This window comes from Sander vitreus, chromosome 7 (assembly GCF_031162955.1).
Source record: "Sander vitreus isolate 19-12246 chromosome 7, sanVit1, whole genome shotgun sequence".
NCBI lineage: Eukaryota > Metazoa > Chordata > Actinopteri > Perciformes > Percidae > Sander > Sander vitreus.
The window spans coordinates 9,522,479-9,548,332 of NC_135861.1; the positions used below are offsets into that span (position 1 = coordinate 9,522,479).

At 40.1% G+C, this 25,854-nt stretch overlaps 1 protein-coding gene across 1 annotated transcript in view; it reads left to right on the plus strand.

Moving 5' to 3' along the window:
* The first annotated feature begins 1,319 nt into the window (after window positions 1-1,319).
* ajap1 (adherens junctions associated protein 1) overlaps window positions 1,320-25,854 on the plus strand; it is a 29,119-nt gene continuing 4,584 nt past the window's right edge. The window contains exons 1-2 of the mRNA XM_078253847.1: window positions 1,320-1,438; window positions 9,526-10,289. Of these exons, the coding sequence (XP_078109973.1) occupies window positions 1,320-1,438; window positions 9,526-10,289 (883 nt within the window). The remainder of the gene's footprint in view (window positions 1,439-9,525; window positions 10,290-25,854) is intronic.

The window sequence follows — 25,854 nt, forward strand, 5'->3', positions numbered from 1 at the left end:
ACTTAGATCATGACCAGGAAGTCTTTTTCAGCTTTTATAAAATGTGTTTAAAATCGCATGGAGACATGTTACTGGTTTCAGATTTCCCTCATGTTTTGCTCTAATAAAATAAACTACAACTGTTCAGTGAGAGAGCAGGAATCTTATTTTAATTGGTATATTTCATATAAAAAGGAAAGCAGAATAAGACTATTACCAATGTCAACATAGTGACTGATTTTAACTAGGTAATCCTTATTGTGTTGAAACCAGCAGTATAATCTGTTTTGTTCAGTTCAAGTGTTTGGTTAAGCCCAGAGGCTGCCGCATCTGAAAGTGGTTATGATACAGTCAGTACAAAAGCATGAATCACAGGTGGAGAAGTTCCTTTATATTTTCTTCCTGAAACCAGACAGAATTAAAAAAATATTTTGCATAAATTATCCCTGAATGAGGTACAGAAAGTTTTGGGGGAATCAAAGGATTCATCCTAACATAATGACAATGGTTCTCTGTTCCCAAATATATTACTCGACTTTAAAACACCCCTGTTGGGATAAAATGTAACAAATTAGTATTTAGTGAATGTTACTGTTAACGTCTTCATATTAATTGAAATATAAGATTGTATTCATACAGCTAAAGAGTACCTCAACTAGGACAGCGTCAGTGTTTCCGTTATATACATTTTGCCACGGCTGCTTCAGAATTTTATGAAACGTAATGAAGTCGTGATTACATGACTCTGCGGCGCTAACGAACATCGGCAAAATCTAAGTTTCAAGTTCAAGAGATTATCATCATTTATATTTACTGAATATCCTTTATTACAATAATTCAAGAAAGCTGATGCATTTACTAGTCTTGCACACAAAACCAAAAAAGTCAATTTAGTGAAAACATTATTTTTTGAGATGCAGACCTTCTTATTTTAAACTCTTGCTGTGTCTGTTTGGACCCACCAGAGAAAACCCACTGCAGCTTGGAACTTCATGAACTGTAGCTGGTGAACCTTTTCCCCAGTGAATCTTTTTTTTCTTCTTCCAAGTGCCATTTTTAGAAGTGTTTGGGAAAGACACGGATACCATAGTTCAGTGTATAAATGCTCTATCAATTGCTAGTGCTACCCTGAATAAAAAACTCTGAAATTGTTAACACAAGGCTGATAGCAGCACCTTTTCCGAGGCAGGAAAACCCCCACTGAGAGGTTAAAAAACAACAACCCACTGATTCAGTTTAAATCCTTCCTAGAAGGTAGCATCTGACATCACACCCAGCTTTTCATCAGAGGTGGAGTCACCTTCAACAGGTCACCTTTCAATGGCTGTGTTGGCTAGAAAATGAAGTGTGCTCAGTGGCAGGTCTGTCGAGACCGTGCTGATAAAATTTCTATTGATGGCAGACTGGGGGCGCAGGGCGAGGGGATTGAAGAAGCCATTGCCTTTTTCACCTCCCTCAGGTGGGAAGCCTATCTGCTGAGGCCTCACTTCTGCAAACTCCCAAGAAGTTCTAATTAAGACCTACCTTGCACAAGGGATCACAGTATGATGATGACACAGGAAGTGGGCCAGAGATACAGTGCAGAACACAATAATTAGGTGCAATATTTGATTAGCTGCAGAGATAATAGTTGTGTTTGACAGGGTCTAACATGACGCAACGGATGAGTTCAAAGAGTCAGAGAATCCTTCATTAGCCCCTTGTAATCTTAGGACAATAATTTATATACACTGTAAGGAAGGAATTTGGCTCTAAATTTAGACTGTTTTAATAAGCCCTTTGTGTAGTGCTACTTTAATGTATTCTGTACTGTTTTGCCACTTTTTGTTAAGCTTGACTTCTTATGATTACTAAAACATCGAGGCTCTGTGAAGCATTTTAAAAAGGCTTCAGAAGAGCCTTTAAAGTTGGCCTCATTCACAGAGACTACTGTATATCCTGCCCTTTGTTTCTTTGCTTATCTATGCCCCACTGGCACTTGGTTTGCAGAATTCCTGCGCATAATAGCCTACACAGCACTCAACTGCTTTGATCTTTTCTGGGGGAAGAGCATAATCATCAAGCATTGGGCATTGCTTGCCATTTTCAAGGTGCCTGACATGTTGCAAGCCTTAAGTATGTGATGTGCTTCCTCTTCATTGAGATAAAATGGTGACTGTCACTGGATACAACGTGTCACATACTTTCTGATTAGACCATCCATTTAAATACTGCTGATTTAATCCGTAGTTACTACTGCAAATCAATATTCTACTCAGGTTCCGCTATTCACTAACAATGTTTTAACCAAAATACATTAAGTACATTAATGATAACAAAAGCTGGAAAATATGTGTGACAAAATAATCCCCTGAGTTCCCCTCAGTAGGTTTTTTGTGGAGCAATGCTCTGTGAACACCATCACAAACCTAGTCTCAAAATTGACTGGGAGTCAGTGGACAGCTGGAATAGAATAAGCTATTAACATCCGACGCCAGTGTTGTATTCAAGACCACCTAAACCGAGACCAAGTCATTACCATGACAGAGTTTCCCACACATAGACTAATGTGTGGCGGTGCGTCGCACTATCAGCATCGGCCGCCGCACATTGCGTTTCGTTATTAATTTCTTTTTCAACGTTATTTAAAACACGTTCTGCATTTCCTTTCCCTCCTCTCCTCTGTCTCTCTGTCACTTGTGTCTCGCTCACACACACACACACACACACACACACACACACACACACACACACAGCTCCTCCCACCGTGCGGTGTTTGGTGTTTTTAGCCCACAACGTCACCTTTCAGGCAGCGCGGCAATGGTTATGTGAAAGAAGTTGTTATGTTATGTGTTAAGGTGAGGGTTAGCTGCCTGTAAGGCGACGTTGGAGGCTTAAAACACCATCGAGCCCACCGTGCACACAGCGTCCGTCTCCGTAAAGGAGAGAAGACGGCTGGCGAAATTCACAAGTTCACGAAAGGGTGGTATCTATCTCGTGAACACTTTTACACAATCACACATTCACAATAACCGACCCGACTCTTAGCAAACAAGCGATTGCGCCTGCTTTAGAAAGTTAACTAGTCGCAAGTTTGCGGTAAAATGCAATTGGGTTGTCGAGGTCAAAACACTATATGTAGCAGCTTTGAATCAAATAAACGTATTATAAATAATGTTATGTCATTTTTTACTCTTACACTGAATGTTTGCTGCTTCAATCTAGATGAGTATTGAAAAGTATTTTCCGTGACTAAAAAAAGGCACATGTGAATCGAAGGTATCAGTCTGAAACAGAGCTGAACAGTCCGACCAGTGTAATTAGTTATGTTGTTAATTTGTTTACAATATTTTCAGGCTTCAACCAGTGAAAGACAGACCTAGACACAAAATCCTGAGTCCTAGACAAGGCCGAGTAAAGATGTGATTGATTCCGAGGCGAGACTGAGACCTTCTAAAAGTGGTCTTGAGACCAAAGGCAATCTCGAGTACTACAACACTGTCCGACGCCGAAGACCATTTTAGAATGGAGACAGGGGTTACGATCTATACGACAAGCTAACCGTATGTCATCCCTGAAAAAGGTTGTTGTTGCATATCTAAATTGGTGTTTAACATTCAGGTTGTGTGTTTTTGTGCAACTGTCCTGGATAAAAGTCTATAAAGTGTATGCCTCTACATGCATGACTCTGCTTAAATTAGCACTTGCACACGTAAAGGTTACATTGCATCATATCAGTGCTGCTGACTTCATACATACACATGATACGAGTAATGCTATGGAGTTAAAACACAGATGGTACAGTTGTATTAGTATTAAGTGATATACAGAAAACAGTGCTGACTGTGAACTATAAGTGAACTATGAGTAAGATGATGTATAAGGCTTGGGTCATCATGGGATTTTCATAGCAGTTTGTAACTCTTGACCTGATTTTATACCCTGAAGAAATCCATGCTCATCTTGGCATTTTCCATGTTGGTGATGCAGAGTATCTGTGTTGTATCTCAATGATCTATAACTTCACTTTGCCTTGACCCAGCCATCCTCCAACTACAGAGTATAAACAGCATGTTGCTGCCACTTAGGTACATTTAAATCAGTTTCAACATCTCTATATGAAACCCTTCAGCTGATGCTACATACTGTATGGAGCAGAGAGAAGGAAATGCAATTACTTCATCTCGAGTGCCTTAGTCATTGTGCTGCTGAGAACGAGAACCCTCAAATGTACTATAGCTCAATTCACAGATCATGAAAGATGAAAAACAATAGGCTGGAAATCATGAAACAGTGCAAACCACAGTAAAGCACTTCATATGTCAACAATCTGACATATAGGACTAGACAACGCCCTGCTATGCAAAGCAACCTGTATTTTCAAGGCAACCGTCTGTGTGAATGGCCTTTTTTATTCACCGCTCTCACCCTTTGCTCAAGCATTTGAGTCAGGATTATGCTGTGAATCTTTCACAGACTTCAAAGGCTACTCTTCATTCAATTTGGTCTTTTGATGGCATTATGTTGGTTATGGGAGCTTTCTAGTTTCAAGAGCAGGTAAATTGTATTAAGTATTGTGTGCAATGGATTACTCAGTCTGTTTGCCCTGTTCGTACAGCAGTGCAGTGTGGGTTTTAAACCAAAGTGGAGGAAAGTGACGGATAATCATACAGATGTTCACTTTGGTTCTGGCATTAGCGTGTGCTTTAACTCTGCTGGCAAAGTTTTCTACTTTGTAAACCTTATTTTAATTTTTTTTTTTTTATGTGCAAACTCTGCACTTTTTGGACAGCCTTTTGGCCAAAGGCATGTTGTAAACATAGTTGCAGAATGTTTTTTATCCATGACTAACTCTCAAATGCAATTTAGTTGTAGAAATCAGAGCTTGAGTCATATGCCAATTATGATTTAATAAAACAGGCCCTAATTATGCGCTGCAGACTGTGGTTGTGAAGCATGAAGATCATGTGTTTAATTTGGAGTTCCTGTCAGGACCTAATCCTAACCCCCGTGACAGTGGAATTTAGGAAGCTGCAGAATAAGTTCGAAGTAGATTTACTCAATATAGTACAGCTTAAACTGCCAAAAAGGAGAGAGTGAGAAGTGAAGCTTGGTGAACCCTCCTCCAGCGCTTTTTCCTATTTGGGCTGAGAAGCATAATCCAAATATATTGCTCCGAAATATCACATCTCACACACACTGTTACATCACTTGCTTTCTGTTGAAATCCTACACTTCTTGAGGTTAATGAAGGACAGCAGAGGTTCAGGGTGCACACACACACACACACACACACACACACACACACACACACACACACACACACACACACACACACATGCACACACACACACACACACACAGTGTTTCTCTCAGCTCTGGCTATAATTTCCAAATGTATAATTTAACATATGGTAGGCATCATGGCCCCTGGATAAATAGATCCACGGAAAACAATGAGAGATAACAACAAACATGGCTTATACAAACAATATTGTCTGTGTATATTTTGATGGTAGAGGCTCCAGGAGTGTATACGTGTGATGCACAGTGATTTTGTTTTGCCTGGTGTGTCTGTGAGCAGAAGCCCAGGTTGCCTCTTTCATCCGCGGTATGTCAAGTCTTGGTTAAAATCATCATTCCAGCAAGTCTTCTACTGACCTTCAAACCTGAGTCCTCCAGGCCAACAGACACACTAATTAACTGTTTGCTCCATAACTTCACAAAGTAATTTCATTCCCTGTATGTCTGGCTCTAGAATGGACCTGGCATGCTGAAATCCATGACTTGAGTAGCCTGTTGGGTCAATGAATACTGCCCGAATAATGCATATAAAGTAGCTTACAGTCAACTTTAACTTTCCCCCATTCCATCAATAAACTTGCATAGGAATGTGCCCTCCTCTACCAATGTACCAGTTTTTCCATTTTTTAGCTAAATGTGATTTTTCAATGAAAATTCATCTGCCTGTGTGCCCCACTGCTACTCCATGTACAATCACAATGCTTTGTGAGGATAGAAATGGGAGGCGGGGACAGTACATGCTCAGAATCTGGAGATGTCACAATCTTCACTAAAGGGATTTCCTGCCATATTGTTGAGGCTTAACTATATACTGAAGTTAGTAATGATGGCATGATGAAGCATGTGCTTATAAAATAGGACACCAGACAGACATTCCCACCAGAAAGCAATCTGGTATGTTTGCGCTGTGAATACTGCACTTTATCTGCCATCTGTGCAGTATATTTCGAAATTATAATTTCATTATGTGGGATGTCAAAGAATATAAGTCTCGCTCTTAAATGATGCAACTACTGGTCTTACAAAAAATGTCCATTTTATCTGTAGCATGTGTTCTTGCTGGAATTATTATCAATTGCATTTATAACTTTGAACATGTAAGTACCAATTTTAATATTTAATATTGATCAGACAGGCAACAAAATAGGCTGACAGATAAAAACTGACGATTTTATGTGCTTCAGTCACTTAATAATAGTTATTACAAAATACTGTCTTACGAAAGTTGGCCTTGATTGATTGTGATCCTAAAGATGATGTTGGTGCAGCCGTAAAAACTACCATAACTAACATTTTATATTACTGCTTACCTTTTTTATTTATGAATTCTTTAGCATCAAAGCTCATTTCTCTGATGAGTTAGATCATTACAGTGTTACAGCTAATGTATTCAGTAGTAATGTTAAATATTTCTTATAAGAAAATGTACCCATTTTCTAGAAAATCAGTACCCAGCTTGATTTCCCTTTCAGTGATCTGTGGTCTTCATTCAGTGGTTTGCTACTAAAGCAGCTCCACTTCTGTTGATACCTCAACAGAACAGACTCGGCCATCTTGTACAAACTATATAATCAACTCAACTATCTTAAACCACAGGATTCACCTCAATTCTGTATTATTATGGGTTTTATTTTTGGTCCGATAACTTCTCTTGCCATGGCTGCTCTTCCAGGCTACTCTTTACTCTTCTCATTGTTGTGGCCGTGTTTGAGCCCAGCACGGTCAAAAGTAAGGTGCTTAACAAACATGACCATTATACATTTTACAGCTCTTCTTTTCACCCTGTTCCATATCATATATTCATATTTATTATCATTAACACTTTCCTTATCAGATATATAGTATGAATGTGGCCTGGAGAGTTAAAGTTGAGTCACCTCGAGTGTGTTGATTTGGGAAGTGCCAGGATCTCAGTCTGAGGTCACAGCCAAAACACTGGCACGACATTATTATTATTATTATCCATATTTCTAACTGTCAATAATACACTGACCTTGTCACTGCTCTTTAATGACCAGATCCGTCACCATTTATGGCTCAATTAAAATGCCATTCTAAATTATTTATCAGTTAGTGATTTGCTTGGCCTTCACAAGTCAAATGGAAGGTGGGGTGAGTAATAAAAACATTGTTCAGAATGACTCATACTTGTAGTCAGTGTGTCTATAAAACACTTAAATACTTAAATACATCACTTACATTTTTAGTCTGAAGTACTAATGTTATTTTATACTAGTATACTTAATTATGCCTGAATTTAAAGTTAGCTACATGCTAATGATGGATGAGAGCACCATTCATTCAACATGCTCACCGCTAACCGGTGCTAACCAAGACCGTTTCTGGTCTCTGTCTCCATGCCCATACCCATTAACTGTATTCATGGATCCGAGTCTGAATAAAACCCTACATTTTATTAAGTTGGTTATTATAAAAGTTTTAAACTACAATCCAGAGTTGTTTGAATGACAGAAATCTGTTTAGATGAGATGTAATGAGTGCAACAAGAACACAAAATAAGTACAAAACTGCGTGTTTATTAAGATCCTAACACTTTCAAAAACGAACAATGATCTAACAAACAAAATAAACAAAAATTAACTTTGGATAGCCTTAGTCTAATATGATTTAACCGGAGTTAGGAGGAGACATGCACAGTGTTGATATTTATAATAACATGTATCTTTCTATATTGATCATATGGTTTTAAGGATAATTTGTTATTTGTTAATGTTATTTTGTAATAGTTTTTGAATAAATAGTTAATAAACCTTTGTTTGACTAGTTTATAACTAGGAACCCAGCCATCACCCGCACATTTGTTCAAATTAATTCAAATGCAACCCACAAATCGTAATCCTAAACTCGGTTGTTGAACTAGAATTTGCCGCTTTACCTAAGTGAAAAACTAACGTCACTGTCAGGCTGTTGCATTTTACAAACACAGCCTTACCTGTATCCTTGTTCATACATCAAATCCAGAATCTTTTTTTACCATTTCGTGCAAGTAAAGAGAACAAGAACGCGTCTAGTTTACTGACAGGACAACAGGGTATGCAAGGAGTCTGACAGATTGAATTTCTGATAAAAATTGACATCCAACAACATTTTAAATCTATAGAAGAGCAGTTCAAATCCATCAAATCACTTGGTGTGAACTTTCACTGGGTTTAGTGCAAACTCTACTGTCTTTGTCCCATTTGCTGAACATTTACATTTACATTTGAACACACTAATGTAGATTTGTGTGACAAGTAATTTACCCACTTTACCAACAGAAGCCCAGTTTGTCTTGTCAAATGTCACTACAGTATAGCTATACAACACTTAGAGACTTGTAAAAACATAACTTGGTGATAACATGAACGACGGACATCTTTGTGTTGCCTCAGACAGTCGATGAACCCATTCACACTTTTCCATCTATCATCACCTCTTTGATGCTTTCAAAATGAGTTGTCCGTGTGGGCTTAACTTGGCCAAGGACAGCAGAGATGAAAGATATCCCATAATGAGGTTTCTCCCTTAGGAATCATTGTGTAGCTTTGTCCGAGGGGCCACTGAAGGTTGTCTGTAAAATCAGTCCACTGCAGGGTCCTGGCCTAAACAGCCACCCTTTCCATCACCTTGCCATCTTGTTGATGAGCAGAAGGGAGGTTTATACAGTAAAAAAGGACATCTTTGGACATACATTGGTTTTGAATACATTGATTTCTGCAATATACTTGTTATGCTGTTTCTTCTGCCGGCATTGTGTGTTACATTCCCCATCATTGCACTGCATAATCAAATTGCCCTTTGGGAATCAGATGACTTTGTGTATGAGGGAGATAATGCAGAATATGAAGATCAGCTAAACCAGGCCTGACCTTGTGTGTCGGTGTAATCATCCCTGGATGGATATGAATCTGTAACATCAAGGATAAGTCCTCACTGCTTTTGACAGCTGAGTGCAGAGTTTGAATCCATAATCTTTCACATTTTACAACATTTACTTGGTGTCTGACCTTTAGACTGCAATTCAAGAGGCGCTCTGCAAAGCTAATTATTACCGAAGCTTAATTGAGTAGGAATTTAAGAAATTGTGGAGTAGAACTTTGCCAGGAGTGCAGTTGGAGGGTGAATACAGATGTGAATCTTAACAACAGGTCATTAGCTTGAAGGTGGGAGACGGAGGGTACCTGATTCATATTATTGAACATATAGTGAACTGTGTTTGAATCTAAAATGTTTTCTCTCATTTACTTTCTCCCTTCTCTGCAGTCCGTCTGCTTTGAGGCCAGGCAGCTGTGTGGGGCACCGGGTGTGGCTCCTGCTGGCCATGACCCACCTCACCCTGGACTTCTCTGTGTGCAGCCCCCTCAGTCAGGGTATGGGGGTCAAACTCACGCCTAAATCGGTGCCTCGCTCTCGACCTCGCTGGCAGCCGCTCTGGGACATGCCCAACAAGCTTCACTGGAGAACAGTAAGCCCGTTGGCCCGCCGCCTCCTCAACCCTATCCCTCCACCACAAGACAACAGGGCAGGGATATGGCCAAAAGTCAAGGGTCAAAAGCATCGGAAGCCAGCACATAAGGGACAAGCAGCGTGTAAGGAGTGCCGGTTGAGATACTCTCAAATGGAGACAGGTGGTCCTTTGGCTGTAATAGCGAAAGCTCCAGCAGCTTTATCCAGAGGGAGCAGAGGAGACTCAGTGAGGTTGTTACTTAGAGCCAGAAGGCAGCTGAAATGGGACAGTTATGACAAGTCTCAGGAGGGCCGGACTACCACAGTGGCCGGATTTATCGACTGGGGACCCACAGGGACAGATAGCATAGACGACGACGGCAAACCGGAGCCCAACATAACGCTGTCCACCAAGGTCTCAACTACCACAGTGGCCACAACTACTAGCACTACTACCAGGCTCTCCCAAAGGACGTTCACTGTGGTGACCACACCAGAGCCCAAGAGGCTAAGCACCACCAAGGCCACTGGCGGTTTCGGGGAGACTGTCAAACCACCAAAGCCATATGGGGAAACACCAGGTAATATGCATAAAACAGCTAATCATCTAGTGTGAATTTCATGGTTAGTAGGAGTGAGTTAGCTTAAGAAAACATTGCTTGAGTTGCCTTTGTTGCATCACTTTACAGACACACCCCATGTCTTTAACACAAAACAGATACAGTGCTGTGAAGATGTTCCCTCAAAGCCAGCAGTGTCCATACCTGTGCTTTTGGTTTTGCTTTGCATGTTGTCATTTTAACAAAACAATAGCTCAGTTCACCCTTAACTGGAGACAATTAACAAAGTCATGAAATCAGTACTGAAAACAAATATGAAACCTGCATGCCACAGAAATGAACACCATGGATTTAGGGCAGTGTCAGTGTACGGTATCCAGATAAATCGGCTTCTGCACTGCAAAGTTCATGTGACTTCAGTTTTTTAAGGTTAAGGTAGGGCTGGGTGATATGGCCTAAAATTATATTCAACAACAAAACGGATGTGTGAGATAAAGCTGTTTTCACACATACAGGTAATTCACTTCTCGTTCCTCGCTAAAAGTTCAAATCATTTTAACGTTGCGCATTGCGCAACCTTGCCCCTATTTTCACCTGTTGCTGAGTAACATACATTAACATCCCATGGTCTCTTGAATGTAGCATACATGTAGCAAGCTCCTTCGTAGTAGCAAGCTCCTTCGTAGTAACTAGCGGTAAAAACAACGTCGAAGAGGAGCTACGTGCTACAGAGCGGCAATTGCTAGTTGTTTAAGCCACTACGGACGTCCGTCACAGCTTGGTCGTATCAGCGGCATTTAGTAGATGTGATGAGCCGCAAAAGAGTTCCTCAACACCGCCTCTGGTGCCCCGCATGGTGCTCCTTCAGGTCAGCGGTAGCTGGTGGTTCAGTTATCCGAGAATAGGTGACTCTCAGCCGGGGACAGAGCACCGTGAGCTGCTGGTCATTTCGGCGGAGATTACAGATAAGTATGTAATTAAACGACTAGTTAAGAAAATAATTAATTATTAACGGATGTTAAGGAGAAAATTGATTTTCATTTAAACAAATCAATGTTAACTACACATTCGAGTTAATCGATAAAATCGATTAATCGCCCAGCCCTAGGTTAAGGTTACTTTATTGTCTCCCACGGGAGAAAATTGTCTTGGAGTTAATTGCTGCATCAAGACCAGACATCACGATAAAACACATAAAATAAATACACATTGTATTGTCATGTGATGAGGTATATAAAGCTACGTTGACACTAATCTTCACATCTACATAAATATACCTAAAAAATTCAGCAAAGTGACCTTTTATATATGTACACCAATGTACAAACACTATGACAAGCTCAAATCAAAACAATTGAAACAGAAAAGTTCAGAGCACTTCAGAAAAGTCGATATGTAAGAGGAAACTTAATCAAACTAATATCAGTTTAAAGGGCACACTGGTCACACGTCTCACCCCCACAGAGACCCAGGGTTTGATTGTCTGTACTGGTACCTCTAGCTTGGTTATATATTTCAACAAAAACAGTTGCCATGTGTTCACATATGGGACCTGGTGTGGGATAACTTTCTTACCATTGCACTATAAACTTCTGCTTGATTGTTGGGGGTGCCTTCATGTGAAACATCAATTGCTGGCAGGTGAAAAAAAGCATCTGGCAACATTATGAAATGGGAAAAAATGGGGGTACGTTGTTAAGAATAAATCAAACATAAAAAAAAAACATTAATGTGAAGTTTTCTCCTACCTGTTTTCTCTAACGGTATTGCAGTGTCTTTTTACCTTTTCACTGTAGAGCATGACTAATTATCCAGAGTAATAATCTACTTTTCATTAATATAATATTTGCAGCTTGGGAAAATAGCACCTGATTCACAGACTATGTCCTTGACCAAACTGTGGCCCTCGTGCCTGAAATACTGAACCTGAGCATATGTGAGTTTTATGGACAGTCCCTCTGTACTGTGAACACACAAACCTCCCAGCCAGGCATATTAGATTTACCATGTCATTAAGTCCATGAGGAACATGGCTTTTAAATGGTCCATATAGGTAGTCATAAAACATAAGTCATGTTTAACAACTTATGAAGCAAGCACTATGCTAATTGAAGCTTTCTCATTTGGTGCATTAATATACACATCATGAAATTAGACAGCTAACAGGAAGGGTGATCAAAAGTCCTTGGCCACTTCCTACTCAATTACAGTGAAAAATGTCTTAAAACACAGAGGAATGTGGAAATGTGTGTACAACAGAAGTCCTGCTGATAGAAAATAGCCTTCACTGTGAAAAATAACAAAATATGTATTTCAGCTCAATTATAAAGTCAAAATAAATTCACAAGGCATCTGTGCTGTTTAAGAACTATTCTCTATTTCAGTTATGTCACTTCGAACATTTGAGTTATGCTGTTTGGAGAAATATGGTGAATATGTTTAGGTTTTTTTGGAGCTGTACTGAGATGACCTTATCAAACGTTATATTTTTGATGGAAGCTAAGTTGCATCCATAGGGCCTGCCAAGCTGTGCTTTTGGTGGTCCTACGTGCATACAATTAAACTTTAAACTGTGTTATTTTATACCAGTATTCAGATAATAACAGCACTAGGTCCAGAACTGGGACCACAAGCAAACCTGGATTTCAGATTTCATAGCTGATATTACTGTAGCTTCTCAGTACTATTCATGTAAAAAAAAAAAAAAAAAAGAGAAACTGTCTTATGCAGGAACAAAAATGACCGCAACAGTAGTTTTTAATGTTAGTGGTATAAATATATGTTGTACTATGGTGACTGAGGTGTTTATAGTGAATGTAAAAATGAATTGGCAGTGTGTAATTGTCTTGTCAGTGATGTGGTGAGCTCTTAATTTTCTCTTGATTGGGAGGTGAGTGTGAGACCACCAGTGATTCCAGATGATGGCTTGATATTGTATCCTGGAGGAAATCAGTCACCACTGTTAACTAAAAGCTGATGAGGAAAAAAAAGGTTTGTCTTCTCCGACTGGGTGCACATTATTTTATTAATAAGCAGACTGTGTCTCATCAGAGCAGGTGAATTGAATCACTTTTCAAAGCAAAGCCCGGGTGCTTAAATGCTGCGGAAAACTTTCCGTTTGCCTTCACAACACATTAACCCGTGTCTGCCTCATATTGGCCCCAAGGCAAGACATAATTACCACACCGACAGCACAGCATTGGATTGCTGATGAAATTAAACTATTAGCGAAGGTGAGGTGCTTCACTTTGTCTCTGTCTCTTGCGCTTATCCTTCCTGCTTTGTCTTTGAAGATGTTTATGCATTACATTCAAAGTCTGATTCATGCAGACTTAGATAGGAAAAACTCAAACATTAGATCTTAATCAGAGCAAGGTGATAATCAGAGCTCACCTAACAATTTAACTCACCTAGATTTCTGCTCTGTGTGTCGTGATTTATTACGTCATGTATTCAGTTCAATTCAAAAATACCTATCTCCCTTATGGAATAATTTAAGCGACGTGGTTCCGCAAACAGCTGAGGGAAGACGACACACACATTATTTATTATAGAGACACAAGGTACAAGGAAAGAGAGTTATTACATTTTCTGTCCTAAATTGTTTAAAGGATGATTCTGGTTTATTACAACTCAGGTCTAATTTTTTGCAGATTTGTATTTAGCACTTCTATGGGTTAAGATAACATTGTACTCACCAGCGTTATAACACGGCTACATTGTGGTTTGATTAGTGGGATTTCAATCTGTCTCCAATGCTTCTCGGTTTTTTCATTTACACTTTTCACACATTTTCACACGCTTTTTTGATATTAGATAGCAAGTGAAATGTTGTTTTAAACCTCAGGCTATCATCGTAGCATGTTAGCTGCATAATACAATTGTGATGTAAATATCATTAATTTATCACAAATTCTTAGTGGGTAAATGAGTTGACATAGTTATCCACATTATCCAGTAAATTCATAACATAAAATAGCTGCCTCTCGCTCAGCAATACTATGGCCTTACAGCATGTCATATGTCAGTGCTTAAGACACAGTGCTGCTTCGGCAGTGCTGAATGAGGTTTTCTGGTTCTGTTCTCAAACAGATTCAAAGATTGGTGTGTGAACTTCCATTTACTGTAAGGCTTATTTTAAGAGTAGGAGTTATGCTGGTGCACATGCACACAATTTCATGATAATTGAGATGTATTACACTGAAAAATGCATAACCGGTTCAATGAAAGTGTATGCATTATGTATGTTTGCTTTCGTGCATGCAGACTTTAGTCCTGAATATACAGTATGTTGAGATATAAATTGTGTGCATTTGGCACCCTGCTGTTGTTGTGTGGCTACTGTATGTGGCTTTCTTTCCATTGTTTTGTCTTGTCGTCCTCCAGGCTTACACTCACTGTGCCAACTTAACCGTGACAACCATCTCAGGTGAATGATGTAAGATCTACTTCTGTTAATGGCAATGCTTATACATTCCAAAATGAGTGTTCAAATACAAGTGGGGCACGGTGCAAACATTGCATCTCCATGAACCCCAGCTGATCTGTGTCCAGTGTGAGAGTGAAATCATCAAAATCATGCTCTTTAAATACTGTTTGTAATTCCTCACTATTTGATTAGTCCAAGTAATCAGAGTATCAGTCTACATGTAAGCTGCTCTGTGTCTCGCTCCCTTTTTCTCTCTGTCTTTCTCATCCAACTTCTCAAACAGCAACACCTCAGCTCAGAGTAAACTTCTGGGAGGAACACAACCAGCCATTCTGCATCACAGCTAATTGTAATCTAAAAGCGCTGATGTAGAAATGACAGCTGTCTCACGACATGTCTGTATCACTTGCAGAATTTTGACCAAGAATTACTATGTTTATATACTATAGATCTTGTTTTCATTTGATCGGTAAAATATTTGTTCTATAAAATGTGAAAAAAATAATGAAAATGCAAAAGTTATCAGAAAAAAAAGAGTTAAAATTGCTTACTCAGTTGGACCAGTGGTTACTTTGTTTTGTATTTACTTGTCCTGTTCAGAATAGTGACGTCGGAGCTAGGGCTGGGCAATTCTAAGATTGTCAAAACCATATAAAACTGTCTATATTTTTCTATACCATTTCTATTACAATGTCGAAAAAACAGCGGCCAAACTGCATTACTGCAATATTTACGTCATTTCCACGATGCTTTACGTTATGTTCATTTTTCACTAAAATTCTAAATAAAATGAGAAAATACTCAGAATCATTAGTCAAGAAAAATAGGCTTTACGATTTGGCTATTTCATATAGACATATATTGAATATCGCGATATATCGCTATTGAGATATGAAATTACCTATATCAGGATAGAAGATTTTGACTATGTATATTGCACAGAAATAGATGGAGCTTACCCTACTGTATATTTGGGATGTGGTTTTTGTATTACCAGCTACATTAACTGCATATGATCTATATATGTCTCCTTAAACAACTTAATTAGGATATAAGTTTTGGAGATTTTTTTTTATAATTTGAAAAATGCTTGAGCCACTGCAGCTCATAATTGTCAGGTTCTCAGGAACTGTGACATTACAACATGCACATTCACCAATGCAATAAATGGTCTGCATGAACTAATTCACTATGACTCATGAATACTGTAGGCAACCAGCACAAATTCAAGCCATTAGAGTACTTTGTCTCAGCCACGTAGGGGATGTGTGTATCATGATGACCGTTATCATCTCATGCTGTTTGTGTGTGGGTGGGTGTGTGCACATCACTGTCAAACATGGATGCAAGTGGTTCTCTGTGGAACGAGGTAGAGAGCAGGGGAGGAAATGATTTCAAAATGCCTTTCTCACATAGACGTGTTGTACATAGTGATCAGTCTTCTGAATTATCCAGTTTCTAGCTCTACTGCGGTCCAATGTAAGCATTAATACATCAAGTGATGATGCATCTTTGACAGCCTGTTGCATCTGTTTCACCATGAAGACATGCAGAAACATGGCAAGCTTTAGAGCCCACTGGAAAAGATGCCAACGTTTCCTGCCTTCTTAAATGAAATGTCTCCTCACATTAGGTCCGATGTTCCACAGTAAACACACATACTTTGGACTAACAGACAGAATCTGATCATTCTGAGTCTCCTCATTAGATTACTTGTTTTTAACACTGTGCAGAGGAATTTCACCATTCACTCATTTTATTCTTATTATTATATCACCATAATACACCTCGCTGTATGACCAAAGCGAGAGCTGCGTCCGGGTTCTCCAGCTGGGAGGAGGCCTCGGGGGAAGACCCAGGACTTGGTGGAGGGATTATATCTCCACCCTGGCCTGGGAACGCCTCGGGATCCCCCAGTCGGAGCTGGTTAATGTGGCTCGGGAAAGGGACTTTTGGGGTCCCCTGCTGGAGCTGCTGCCCCCGCGACCCGACCCCAGATAAGCGGACAAAGATGTATGGATGGATGGACCATGTTTGTGATGCCAATTAGGGCCAGGATAGCAAATACAGTACGTGTGTTGTAATTTTGTTGGTACCTGTAGTCAGGCATTTTTATCAATACTGCTGGGATTTGATGCTTTTTATGCCCTTAGATTTGGACATGTATTTGCTTTTCCAGTGCAAATAAATATAAATTTTGTCTGGTAACATAATGACAGTAAGTAAAGTCTGCCATGTGACTTGACTGTGAAGCATTCTGATAAGTATGAGTAAGTGTTATAAAATTATAATTATTGTTCTTTCAGGAATATCATGTCTCTGTATGATTATAGCAGGTAAATATGCTGTATAAAAGCTGTGGAAGTATTAAAACACTAAATCCATAGAGAAATGCAGACAGCCCGTATTCAGAAACTGTGCCTTTAAACGAGCTGTCAGGACTTCCGTATGGTTGTGATGTCACAACTATCCTATATATAGGTAGAAAGTTCTGTTACAATTCCGTTACAGTCATTCCCTGGCTGCAATGACGGTGCAGGGACGCCAAGAGCGCAGATGCTGAAGAGCCGGAAACCCTAACCAATCAGAGCTGACTGGGCTTTTTCGGGGTCTTAAAGAGACAGGCGCTAAAATGGAGCGTTTCAGACAGAGGGTGAATACAGGTATATTCAGACAGACAGTATGAGAAAAATAATGTGTTTTTTGAACAAATACATTTTTAAATTTTAAAATATTTTATTTACCTACGTATATTGCCTGATGAAGGTCCAGCATGGATCAAAACATTGTCTATTTAAACTAATGTGTGCAAATGATCATTCAGTGTAGAGTAGAAATGAGCCATGGACTTTATATCCAAATGGATCAGCTCTTTGCTTGTTTCATTAGTTTTTCTTGTGCGACATTTTGGCAGTTAGTTTGGTTTGGTTGGAAACTAACTATGCAATGACACAGAGTACATGACAGCTCGCCACAGCTTGTCTGTGTTGCACTTATTGACTATGTGTCTTACTCCCACTCACTGTTTGGCGTTGAGAGTGCAGGACAACAAAAGGGACAACTCTTTGTTATTGCGGAAAATCCAACAAGTTTACGTCACACCCTTTATCCAAGACAAAGACGTTAATGTTGCTTCTAATCAGTTTAAAGGCTACGTTTTGCTCACTTTCTTTCTAATTTAACTAGTTTGATTTCCCTTTCCATTATTTTCATACAGCTGTCAGCACAAAGTTCTTAGTTGAAGCTACTGTAGGTGGCTGTAATTTTGTAATCAGGCACTGTACCATGTTTAAACGAGAAGGGCACTCGGAGGCCGCAGACCTCCGCCAAGGCCATGCCATGTCATTGGGCAAAAATTCAAAAATAATCTCCCAGTATATTGAAATTCATGTTGTCTGAAAAAAGAAATACACTTCTGCAACTCCTCCTTGGCTTTGTTTTCAGTCTTTAGAAAATCGAGTCGTGATGGAGGACTTTGGCCAATCACAGGTCATTTCAGAGAGAGTGCGTTCCTATTGGCTGTTTAGCAAGTGCAGATGTGCGCCATCCATCAACTGTACATAGAGGAACAAAAGTGGGCAAAAATGCAGTACAGTTTATTGTCCAAGGAGTGGAAATTTTGGGGAAACTCCACCAAGTTCCATTAAAATTTGGCCAGTAGTTTCCATAATGCTGCTGACAAACAATCAAACTGAACTGAAAAACAATCTTCTTGGCGGAGGTAATAACACAGCAGGCCCTGGTCATAGTAGTAAGTAGCAATTGACAATCCAGCCTTGGTGGTTAATAACTTAAATGTTATGTGTAATGTCCTGTGTTGAGACAATGTGTCACCAGTGTGCATTCTCAGCATCAGAATAAATCTAGTGCATATCTCAGTCACTTTGGATAGGAGTTTGTCTGGATGCTGTAGCGCTTAGTGGATGCCTCCTGTTGATCCTGCTCTCACAGCTATCTGGCCATCATACAGGAGGTGGGAGGAGAAGGAGGAGGAGGTGGTGGTGGGTATAGCTGTGGTGCCTCCAGATGCTCACTGATTGTTCCCGGTGATTGTGCTGCTAGTAACTGTGACCCCCCCTCTACTCTGCACAGATGGAGCTGTCAGCTCCATTATGAATATGAGATGATTAAAACTGCAGTCAGTAAAGCCACAACTGATAACATAGCTCTTGTTAGAGGTCTGGTAGTCGCAAGGTTAAATGTTACAGGCTTGTGTGGCGTAAACAACGTGTCCCTTACAGTTTGGTCCTGTGCACGTAAAACAGACACATTCAGTGGATGTTTAAAGTAATAAAAAAAAAGCCAGCATGTATTTAAAATGAATATATCCATCTGGTAACAATTCACATCACATTATCAAGTTTGTGAGGTGATGAAGGGTTAAATGGAGTAAATAAGTAAGTTTACATCCACTGTAGAGCAAAGTGAGCAGATGTAAAATGTATGTAAAGTGTCCCAGGAATCTATTTTTAAAGAAGCAAGCTCAGTGAACATTTAAATACATGATTTTGACCTGTGGTAGATCTGTGGAGGTGTACAATACATCCTCCTCAACAGTGAGAGACACACAGAGAGACAGAGAAAATCCTCTTCTCCCAACGGTTACCATGGCAATCCAATAAATTTGCCATTACTTTCTGTATTGACTCTCAATAAAGTGGGTAAAAATGAATCTCCTTTTCTCGAGCGTTAAATCTGGGCTTAAATGCTCATGCCTGGTGACAGGCGTGCAGAGTCAAACCCCCCTTTGACTGATTTACAGAAAACTGAGCCAAGAGGAGATGAAGGGGCCAGACTGAGCAGATGCTGTTTCACTTTCGGTTTCCCCGCTGCTCAGCTCTTTCTTCATGGCTTGACACATCTGCCTGAAGGAAGAGGAGTGCAGATGTTGACTGAGACACTTTTTTGGATGGAGGAAATTGTTTCCGTCAATCAGTAGGGATGGGGCAGAATTTTAATATGACCGTTTTTTTTTTAAACCTATTTGAGTTTATTTATTTTAGCTTTTGAGAGATTTTCAGCTTTGTTGAAAACTGACATGGTGTTGTTTTACTGGAAAGAGAGAGAGGATGATAGAATTGGACTCAAAGCCAAAACAGTGCAGGTGCATGGTATGTTTTCCTCTCCAATCACCTGCGAAACAATTCAGTTAAGCTTTGTTGGTAGAAAAATACCTCCTGTCTTTGAACTGACAGTACACAGATTTCAGGATGGTTGATTGAAGCTGCCTTAGTATCAATTTCATATTACACCCACCTGGAAATTGCACTCATTTTAATTTATTCTGTTCTCAACAGGATGAGCTACTGTATGTTATCCACTGTTCAAAATACATTTGGCCACACAAGACAAGTGTATCCTCCTGTAAGGGATGCTATCAATATACTCGGCAACCCGTTTTTTTGGCCATTCTAGCATTTGCCATCCAGCCTGACTGAATTAGGCCGGCTACACACTGCCTGCGGTTTTCTATGTCTTTACACACCAGAAACGTGTCTGACACGGCGCTGCTGCTGCTAGCCTTGTCTGTACACATGTATGTTTCCCATTGATAAAATGAAATACCATGTTAAACATAAATATAGACTGATTTGATTACAACAAAGACAACGTCAGCAGTATTGACGGCAAAATAGGCTACAGAATATTTAGTTCTGTATTGACAGGTGCAATATTAGAAAATCTTTTTTTTTTTAATTACATTTATATCTGCATTTATATCAAAACCTAGATACTTTCAAACATCAACATATCATTTATTAATATGTATTAGTGTCAAAATGACATATAAACATCTTTTCCTATTCTATTTATCCTGGAACACGCTTGCGTGTCGCGTGAAAAATGGCGTCGGTCCTATTTCTAGCATGCATGCATTTTCTAACCTCTACGCGCTCTAACCTGTTAACATAGGAGCCAAAATATAAACGGACACCGGGCTTCCAGTGTGTAACCGGCCTTATGCAGTGATGCCTTTGACACTGAGAGGAAAGGCATGTAGGCGTAATTGTTTCTGATCTCGCCCTGTTCAACTTTCCCCTCTTCTTTCTCTCTGTCCTTCTCTTCTCTCTCCCTCTCTCAGCACCGTCTTCTTCAATAAGTGTTTTAGATTGCTTGGTGACTCAGTGGAAATCAGCCTAGATTGACACTTTGACACCAACATTAATTGGCAATTTCTAACTATCAGCATGCTGCCTTTGACGGGAGTCTTCCCCCAACCTGTTCTGCTCAGGTGCCTGGTTGTAAGAGAGATCTCAGAAGGGTCGTGTAGCTTATCAGCGTGTATTGAATATGCCTGTACAAATGTGCTTTGTGGTGTGTAGGAGTGAGATGGCTCAACCTCTGTAAGCTGCTGCTCTGTGAGCAAATAAGGGGTCTTTCCCACATTTTTCAGGAGCTTTTAAGCCAACACTGTGTGGGTGTAGGCACCATTAGCCCTAAATGGCTCTTTGCAATGGATGCCTGATAGGGCTTACTGCTACATACAGACGGTCCAGCGTACACACACACACACGCACACACACACACACACACACACACACACACACACACACACAACTAAAGACTCACAATAACTCATACATACATGCATAGTGATTAAATTCTCTTTTCCGCATCGTTTGTCCAGTAGCGCCTTGTTATGGCATTGTTACTCAGAGGACAAACTGCCTGTGGTTTAGATGTTGTCACTTAATCCACCATGTAAATTGCAGAGAGACAAGTCAGGAGTTCAGCAAGGTCGAAAACCGCCATAAAGATGGTTGCACACTGAGGCATGACTAGCTGTAACAACATGTACTCATTTATTATTTTAACATGGAACATGCAGTATGTCTACAAGTACATTATATTGATAATCACTCTGTCCATCTCTTAGTCATTTAAAAAAAAAAAAAAATTGCAAACTGATTTTACAGGGCCCTTCAAGTATTCTGTGTAGAAATAAGAGCTACAGCCATTGCTGACCTTTCAGGTTTCAGGAATATGTGTTCCTCATCTTGTTTCAGTAAAGCAGCTACTAATACTTTTTTCAGTTTGATGTTGATGCTTCCATATAGCTAATTACACCTTTGTTTAGGACCAGGCTTCAAGATAAATACAGCAACAGTGTAAGGTATTTCATAAACACTATTTACCACTTCACAACTCAAGAAATGTGTTAAGCTTTAAATAAACACAGCTTTATGTGTTTACATTTCTCTGATGAGAGCTATAAGAGCTTAAAGCAGCATTAATACATTTGTTGGCACTTGGGGGCAGCAGAACAAGCTTTAAACACAACAATGGCATTTTATCACCTTTTATCACCTTAAGACGTTGTTATGGCAAAAGTGTTCAAAATGGTTTTACACATCTAGCAGACTCTAAGTCCAATATTCACTCTCATTTTAGCTCTGTTTTGGTGTCCACCAAGTTCCTGAGGGAAATATATGGCTCTTTAGTTGCTAGTCGCTAACTTCGTCTACTGTTTGACGCTCGTCGCCAGGTAGCACACAGTGGGTTTATCTGAGCTGTTTCACTAAAAACAGCTGCCCAGTGTGTCTGGAAACATGGTTGATGAGAGTGAAACTGAACCATACGTACATTAAGGTTGAGGGTCTTAAAACCAAAATGATTAGCTGAAAAGCTCTGTAGAGCTGCAGAGTCTGGTTTGGATTCTCTTGGGTTTTTACTATGAGCGACTATTTTAAACTGTACTGAGGCAAGCATTGTATCACCTATGATTAATGCACTTTCAAGCTGCAGTGGGTAAAATGCAAAATAAATGCTAGAATGTGAAGTAGAGTGAAACCTCTTCCTGCAGTTCTCCCTCTTCCCTCATTGTGGCATGCGCAGAACAGCCAATAGAAACGCTTTCTCTCTCTAATGACCTGTCTCCCGTGACGTCTAGATTTTCTGAAGCCTGAAAACAGAGGCGAGAGGCTGTGCAGAAGTCTAGTTTTCTAAAAGACCACTTGAATATGCTGAAAGATTGTTATGGAATTATTGCCAACCAAAACCAACAATAAAGGGCCTACCACAGCTTTAATGCACTCAGGCTAAACATACCGAGAGAATGTGATGTGACAATGGTAAAAGCAAAACATATATGAGGAGTTTTGAAAGGTGCTACAAACCAGACATTATCTGCTTGGCTCCATTACTGACCCCTAGGGTTGGGCATCATTTGGATTTTAACAATTCTGATTCCAATTCCGATTCTTCCTTTCGATTCCAGTTCTTATCGATTCTCGATTCCGATTCTTTGAGGGGTGGAGTTGAAACAGGTCACATGCTTATTTTCACAAATAAGAGGAAAGTTTTATTTTGAGTCAATGGTGGTTTGCAGTTTTACAGGGCTTTTTCAATTTAAAATAAAGCCACACTAGAGCGCTGCTTACTGTGCTCTAAGGCTGCAACACAACAAGCACCTGGCCGCTACGGAAACCAAAACTTGCTAAATTGGGAAGCGATGATCGAATTTGAAACCAAATCCTCTAAACGATTCCAAGCGATTCCAATAAAGAAACGATTCTACTGGAATCGGTTCTCGATGACCAATCCTACTGACCCCACACTGAGTATTTGTGTCTAAGATGGGGTTCTTTTATTAAAAGTAGGTAGCAAGGAGAGATTTCATTTTAACACCATGCTTTTCTTTGATATGTTCATCAAAGTGTCATGGCCATGAAGGCAAACAAAATCTCATTTATTTCTTGCTGGGAACATCGATGGGGGCTCAACTCCTGCCTCCAGAGAGGTCACAAGCTAGCTGTCCTCTTTGTCCCCCCCTTTTTTCTGTCCCTTTCTCTCTCTATCGATCTCCCTTTCAGCCTCTCACTCACTCTGTTTCCACCTGAGATTCACTCTCAAAAACTACATTTGGAGGTGGTTTGAGCCGCATGTGTCCACATTCTAATAGCAGTGAGAACGGGAATATGTCCTGTGTCCACATTAAAGACCGCCCACTCAGCTGTGAGCGGAACTACATAGGCTACTCAATCAAAGTTATTTCTCGTGTCACAGAAACCACTGAGTTAATCGTGTGTTTTGGATGTTATTATCATACTGTCGGTAATGTGTCGGTCTTCTTGTTCCTTTGCTGCCTGGTCTTGGTTGTCGGAGCTCTGTGCAGTGCGATTGCTTCGAAAAGGCAGCTGCCAGTATGCAATAACGTTATTTTTAGTTTCATAAAACATCTCAGAATGTGATGTAGGCTATTACTACAAACAATCCTGATCCTATGTTGTCTCCTTCGGTTAATTATTAGTTTTGTATTGCCAGAGCTACACAGCGCTGTCTAAAGTAAGACGGTGCATGAGTGGTCAATGTAGCGGCTGTGAAATGGTTTCATTTCCTATAAGTTATTCACAATAAAAGTCCCCTGTTATTTTGGTATTTAAATGCTTACGTTATGAAGCGGAAAAATCAGGAAATGTTGGGTCTTAATCGTCAGTAATCCCACAAGCAAATATGAAATGTAAAATAAAGCAGTTCTAATATAAACTAAACTTCAAACCACAGAGATGCAGATAGAAGCTACAAACATTCTAAGAGCTGAACACAGAGACTTTTAAAAATGTCTTTCTCTCTTGCACAGGTCCCGGCGCCGTTGGTAGACCTCCTTATTTCGGCACCCTTTTGTATAGGCTACAGTCTATGGTCGGCACACAGACAGACTGTGGGCAGTGCTTTTTCCTTTTTTCACTTGATTTTTGTGAGATTAACAACTGACATTTATAAACACACACAACCGGCCTATGCAAGCGGAAAAAATTTACGTGTTTATTAGCATATAGAGCAGGGAAGTGAGATCCAATCACAAGTGGTCACTCAGGACGCATTTGGAGACACATTCTACTGCCAGGTGGAAACACCCGTACCTAGAGCTGTCCACTTGTGATGAGATTACTCACGATGGATGATAAAACCAGGTCAGAACACGGCCATTGTTTGGCAGTGATTTGACCAAACAAAACCTAACCGGGTCTCTCTAAAGCAAGGTGACTGCCAAAGGTGACATTTAAACCGGACAGCCAGGACACACTGATAGCTTTTAGATAGCAAGGCCAAATTTCCATCTCTCTAACTGGCAGTCCTGGATGAAAATAGAACTGGCCTATGCACTCAGATTTGTCACCCATGTCATTATCTGCTATATTTCCCCTGCGCCGTTAAATGCACTGTCCTGAAAATTAGGGTATAATGGTGTTAATGTTGGTGTTTGGGATGCTGGACCTCACGTTCTTGGGTTCATTTGTTTCATTAAAGAGCTGTACTAGGAAAGTATACATATTTTAGTCTTCAAATGGCAGCCTGAAGTTACTCTTAATGAACTATTTGGACTCAAATACCCTGAAAACATGTAACATACCATCAGCAAACTACACGCATCATGCTCGTGCTCACCAACTGAGCCAATTGGATTCCTCTGCTATAACATCACAGACTGGCTGGGGCTGCTAAACATGCGTGTGTTGTGTTCACTGACAACCCATTTACCAATCGATGGTTGCATGCACTTTTTGACTGTTTGTATTATACTGAGAAGTTTCCCTTGCATGGACAGAGGAGTGTCCATTAGAGGTAGGGAGAGAGCACAGCCTAATGCAATGCCATAATGTGATTTAATCAGTTGTGGTTTTCGGGACAAATTCACCAAGTGCAGTATTTAATTTGAATTTCCTGACTTGGAAGTGCTCCCTTTCACTCTGACATCAATGTAAAATGAAACAATTCTCGGTAGAGGCCCCAGTTATTGATCAAGGTCAGGGGCAAGCTGTATAATGCCTGAACTTGGACAGATGTTAATTTATAACCAAACACTTTCAACTTAAGAGCTTTGACGTCAGCCGGAGACAGGCAGAGAGGGAGACGAGGGAGGATAGAGAGGTGAGATGAGGGAAATGCAAACGACTTGACAGATAATGTGCCTTTGCCATGGCAAGGACTCTGATTGCGCTGGGAAAGTAAGGCTTTCCTAAGCCAGCCGGAGATATCATTAATCCAAGGTTGACCTGGCCCGCCTTTTGCACGGCCCTGCCCGCAGAAGTTTATTATCCAAGAGGAGGCTGTCCGGCAGTAGGCAGGCAGAGGACGGACTGTGTGCTTTTCCAAAATGACCGAGCAGCACTTCCTTTTGAGCCTTCCCGAAGACAAATTGGCTTGGATCAGCAG